Source organism: Priapulus caudatus, unplaced genomic scaffold (genome assembly GCF_000485595.1).
Source record: "Priapulus caudatus unplaced genomic scaffold, Priapulus_caudatus-5.0.1 Scaffold726, whole genome shotgun sequence".
NCBI classification, from domain to species: domain Eukaryota; kingdom Metazoa; phylum Priapulida; class Priapulimorpha; order Priapulimorphida; family Priapulidae; genus Priapulus; species Priapulus caudatus.
In genome coordinates, this window is record NW_014577787.1 from 40,712 (window position 1) to 46,675 (window position 5,964).

At 47.9% G+C, this 5,964-nt stretch overlaps 1 protein-coding gene across 1 annotated transcript in view; it reads right to left on the bottom strand.

The window, feature by feature from the left end:
- LOC106813103 (phosphorylase b kinase regulatory subunit beta-like) overlaps positions 1 to 5,964 on the bottom strand; it is a 31,608-nt gene that overhangs the window by 7,783 nt on the left and 17,861 nt on the right. The window contains exons 15-16 of the mRNA XM_014817158.1: positions 5,709 to 5,885; positions 3,832 to 4,016 (exon numbers count right to left, since the gene is read on the bottom strand). Coding sequence (XP_014672644.1) covers positions 3,832 to 4,016; positions 5,709 to 5,885 — 362 coding nt within the window. The remainder of the gene's footprint in view (positions 1 to 3,831; positions 4,017 to 5,708; positions 5,886 to 5,964) is intronic.

Consider the following 5,964-nt stretch of genomic DNA (forward strand, 5'->3'; position numbering starts at 1 on the left):
TCAGTGCTGCGCACGTGCGAGAGCTCGCCAGATGCTGCGCTCGCTGATGCACATAGTGCTCGGGCGCGAGGCGACCGGCTGTTACTCACGACCGGCACGATCGTCGACAAGATCGAGCGGCTAGCGAAGACGGCCGCCACAGCAAAGAACTGGTACGTGATCAAGCAGCACTGCCGCGCGCGCAGTGCGGTGTGCGAGCGCGGGTTCTTGTTGCTCTGCTGGGGTTGTTACGGAAATATTGCATAATTACGTGATATGTTGTGCCTCGTGTATATATATATATACATTATACCTGCCGGGTCATACTCAAAGATTTGAAAAGTGGTAACACTGCTTCTCTGCTTAGCATCTCAGCAAAAAGAATAGAGTGTGGAAACATATACCGTTTAGCAGTGAGTTGCGACCGTCTAATTGTTCTCCTAGCAACGAAAAAGTTATGAAATGAGTAACTCACATCACCACGATTTGGACGACGTCGACAAATTTTATATATATTATATATTGGATATTATATATATTATTAATATATATATATATATATAATATCATGTTTAGACTGCTGTGTGAGATGCCGCTTGCAAGTTCCACGCTCGCCTGCTGGGGGTTGTTATCTAAGCATGATATTGACAAAGAAAATATTGCATAAGTTAATATGTATTAATATTATGTGTTGCTTGGGGTTAGCATCGGTGTGTGTGTGTGTGTGTGTTGTGTGTGATGGCTGTGTGTGTGTGTGTGTGTGTGTGTGTGCGTGTGTGTGTGTGTGTGTGTGTGTGCTGTGTGTGTGGTGTGTGAAGCATGCGTGTGCGCTGAGGATATGAGTGTGGTGTGTATGGCAGTCGTCGTGCAATGATGGCAATGATCCCGAATGGCTTATGATAGAGGATCGCGTCGGCTGTGTGGTGTGTGCAAGCGGTGTGTGCGGTGTGCGTATGGCTAGTCGTGCATGATGGCGATTGATTCCGGATATGTTGCTATGAATAAGGAAGTCAGCGTCGGTGTGTGGTGTGGTATAGGTGAGGTGCGCTGTGAGTGTGGCACGTTGGCAGTGGCATGATGGCATGATTCCGGAAATGCATATAAGCAGTCAGCCGTCGGGTGTGTGTGTGCTGTAAGCTGTGCTGTGCGCTTGTGAAGTGTGTCGTATGGTATTCGGCAGATGGCATGATTCCGGAATGTGCTGATGATAGAGGCAGTCGGTCGTCGGTGTGCGTGACGATCGTTGTGTTGTGCCTCAGGGAAGGTCGGTTCTGCTACGCATCCTGGCAAGATAGTCGACAGCCTCGTTGCCGGCACAACATCTGTTCTAGTCAGAGTGCAATGCGAGTGTGCGTAGAGCGACGCGCCGCTCGATGTTGTCCGCATGGTGGCGGGCGACGGGAAGGCGAGGCTGCTGGGTGTGAGAAGATGCCTAAATATAACAAGAGAGGAAGCTGGATTGCCTGCTGGGGATGGCACTTTCCTTTCCCACGGCTTGCGTAGATTGGAGGGTTCACGTGATGTGGGCTGCACTCTGTGTAAGGATTAGGGTAGGTCAGGTTAGGGTTTGGTTTGGGTTAGGTTTAGGTGCTAGTGCTGGCCACGTAGCGCCCCCTCCAATCTACGCCGGGGAAGTGACACCCAATTGGCTGTTGTGGCTTTTTGCCTCAGAAGCGCCATCTATGGACGATAATTAGAATGGAAACGGTCTGTGCAGACCGGAACCCAGAGACATAGAACACTAATCTGTTCTAGGGGTACTCTGGCCGAACCAAATTTGGGCCAGATATGGCGGCGCTGCTCCTTGTTATATTATAGCGCTTGCTTGCTTGTGCGAGATTATTGCGTGGAAGCTGATTTAGGTTGTTTAGCGTGCTGACTGAGGCACGGTATGTCAACGCAGTCGCTAAGAACGCGATTGGCGCTAAGATGCGGCACGAGGGAAGGGGGCGCTAAGTTTGTACACTGATGTACAATGTGCTAATTTGTACGCAGATATTATTCGTGAAGGGTGGTGTAACGTTGTTTTGCTGTTAGCAAGCTGAGGCCGTACATCAACTGATGGTCTTTATTGATGCGCACCTAGTTGCTACACTCCTATTCTCCTCATCATCTAATCCCTCCCTTTAACCCTTATACCCTATCCCTACCTTATCTCCCATTCTTTACCTCTTCAACCTAACCCATTCTAAACCTACCCTTACCCTCACCACTAACCCTAAACGCCTTTCCTAGCCCTATCATAAACTCAACCCTACGCCCTAGCACGACTAAACAGCCCAATCCAGCTATAAATAATCGCAGCCGTAATTCACGGCGTTCTTGGGTGACAATCAGGGTTAAATAATATCCACACAATCGCCCTGACTCGATTATAGTAAGCCAGATTAGTCTATGTTCACCTGACCTCTGTTGACCTGGCTCGTCTAGCTATTCTGACTTAAATATATATATTATATATATATATATATATATATATACAGGTTAGGGTTAGGGTTAGTCAGAATAGCCTAAACGAGTCAGCGGTCAAAATCAGCGGTCACGGGGACATAGACCCTAGAGCATATAACTCCCCCACCCACTCGTTAAGGTGACCAATCCAGTGTGTTTCGGACACGAGAGGGCGTCATTTCGAAGGCCTAACCCTCTCGCCATGCACCCACAATATAATAATAATAATAAAAATAAAAATAATAATAATATAATAATAATACAAAAAAAAAAAAAATAATAATAATAATAATTAATTAATAACAGGTGACGTTCGGGTGTTCGGACACCTGAGGAAGGGCGTCATTTCGAAGCTCAACCCTCTCCCTCATCCCATCAATAATAATAAATATAATAAAAATAAAAAATAATCAATAATAATAATAAAAAATATTAAAAAATAATAAAAATAAGTATAATAATAATAATAAAAATATTAAAAAAATAATAAAATAATGAATAAATAATAATAATAATAACAATAACAGGTGACGTTGCGTGTCGGAGCCAACGAGGAGTGGCGTCCATCTCGAAGCCAATTCCACCGGCGGAATATTGAAGTCTGATGTGTATGTACCGGCTCTGCCAGCCGCACGACATTGCCAGGCGGTTAACTGCAGCAGAACTCGTCCGTTAGATCGAAAACTCATCAGCAACAACCCCGCAGGTGTTCGACGGAATACTGAAGATTCCGGGATCGGGTGGAGGGGTGACGGAAGAGAGGAGGGAGGGGAGGGGGCCTAGGAGAGGAGGGAGCGGGACTGGGGGAGGGCGGAAAGGCGAGTCAGAGAGGGGGAGAGGTAGGAGTGGGGAGGAGAGGATAGGGCATTGTGGGAGGAGAGATGGGTGTGGGGAGGGAGGGAGGAGGGGAGGGGAGGAGGTAGGAGTGCGGGAGGAGAGGATGGGCATGTGGGGGGGGAGGAGGAGGGGAGGGGAGGATGGTAGGAGTGGGGCGAGGAGGGGAGGAGAGGGGGAGGGGAGGGGGAGGGGAGGGGGAAGGAGAGGCGGAGGAGTGGGGGAAATAATAATATATAATAATTTGTCGGACGCGTCCGAAATCGTGGTGAGTGAGTTACTCATCATAACTTTTTCGATTGCTAGGAGAACATTAGCGGTCGCAACTCCTGCTAACGTATATGTTTCCACACTCTATCTCTTTTTGCTGAGTGCTAAGCAGAGAAGCAGTGTGTACCACTTTTCAAATCTTTGGTATGACCCGGCCAGGTATAATGTATATATATATATATACACGAGTGCATCACATATCACTAATTATGCATATTTTCCGTAACAACCCCAGCAGAGCAACAAAGAACCGCGCTCGCACACGCACGTGCGCGCGCGCGTGCGCTGATCGCGTACCAGTTCTTGCTGTTGGCGGCCGTCTTCGCTAGCCGCTCGATCTTGTCGACGATCGTGCCGTCGTCGAGGTAGAAGCCGGGTCCCTCGCGCACGAGCACTATGTGCATCAGCCGCGCAGCCATCTGCGAGCTCTCGCACGTGCGCAGGCACTGACAGATGTCCCACGTCGACTTGTTCTCCCACGACTGAGAGCGGGTCGCGATGCGATGTACGCGCGAGCGAGAGATGAAACAAGGAAGAAGACTGTGAGGCATGCGCAAGAGGTTGAAAGCTTGTTTCGTCGCTCAATGACGTTACAGTGTCGTCATGTCTGTACGGACTCAAACTCCTGTTTTAAGGTGCATTGTGACCCTAACACAAACCCTAATTCTAACCCTAACACTAACCCTAATCCTAACCCTAACCCTATTTAAAAAAAAAACTGTGACGTCATTGAGCGACGAAACAAGCTTTCAACCTTTTGCGTGAGGCATGGACACAGGTTTCGAACTTCATCCCACCGTACCCCCTCTTCCCTTTTGCCATCACGCTGTAGAGGTTTCAATCCTCACCCTCTCCCCTTCCCCCTGCCAGCGTTATGTAAAGAAGGTTTCGCCATTTCTCCTCCTTTCCACCAGCACAGTACCATGTAAAGGTATTGATCTTCACCCACTCCCCTTCCCCAGCCACTGCACTGTAAGAGTTCATGAACGAAAGCAGAGTGGCCCTCTCGACTCTCGTTTGACCAAACTAACAACGTCAGCTTACCTAGGTTTACAGGGTTGTTTTTTTTTGGTCTGTCTAGATCTGACACTCACCTCGTTACTCAGGTAGTTCATGTATGAACAGCTACTGTCTAGATCTGACACTCACCTCGTTACTCAGGTAGTTCATGTATGAACAGCTACTGTCTAGATCTGACACTCACGTCTTTGCTCAGGTAGTTCATGTATAAACAGCTACTGTCTAGACCTGACACTCACCTCTGTACTCAGGTAGTTCATGTATGAACAGCTACTGTCTAGACCTGACACTCACCTCTGTACTCAGGTAGTTCATGTATGAACAGCTACTGTCTAGACCTGACACTCACCTCTGTACTCAGGTAGTTCATGTGATGTATGGGAAAAACAGCTTACTGTCTAGATGCTGACACTCACCGAGGCGTTATCTCAGGTAGTTCATGTACGAACGCTACTGTCTAGATCTGACACTCAAGTCGTAACTCAGGTAGTTCATAGTATGAAGCGCTACTGTCTAGGCCACCTGACACTCACTGTCGTTGCTCAGTAGTACATGTATAACACGCTCTGTCTAGATCTGACACTCACCTCGTTCCTCAGGTAGTCTCATGTATAAACAGCTACTGTCTTAGAATTGACCTCACCTCGGTTAACGGTGTTCTGGTTTAAGCGCTACTGTCTAGTATCTGACATCACGGTCGTAACTCAGGTAGTTCTGTACGAACAGCTACTGTCTAGATCTGTACCTCCCCTGCGTTACTCTCTAGGTAGTCATGTATAAACACTACGTATAGATCTGACACTGCCCTGGTTACCACAGTGTAGTTCATGTTATAAGACAGGCTACTGTCTAGATCTGAAGCAGCTCACGTCGTAACTCAGGTAGTTCTGTATGACAGCTAACTGTCTAGATCTGACACTTCACGCTCGTTACACAGGTGTTCATGTATAAACGCGTACTTGTCTAGATCTGACATCAGCCTCGGTTTACACAGGTAGTTCATGTATAAACAGCCTACTGTCTAGATCTGACACTCAGCGGTGTCGTACCTCAGGTAAGTTCATTGTATGAAGCAGCTACTGTCTAGACCTGAGCACTCACCTCTGTACTCAGGTAGTTCCCGGTATAACAGCTACTGTCTAGACGACACTCACCTCTGTTTTACTCAGGTAGTTCATGGACAGCTTGCGTATGGCACGCGGGATGTCGGTCAGACTCTTGTATCCCGTGTCACTCGTCACTTCCTCGAACGACTTGAAGGACAATCGCGATCTCCGGCATGTTCTGAAGGAAGTCCAGGTGGTTCTATGCACGGCCGTCGACACGAGGTTCTGTGTGAGAAGAGAGAGAGGAGAGGGTCGCATTAGATGATAGAAGAGGGACAGAGAGAGAGAGGAGAGAGGAGCAGAG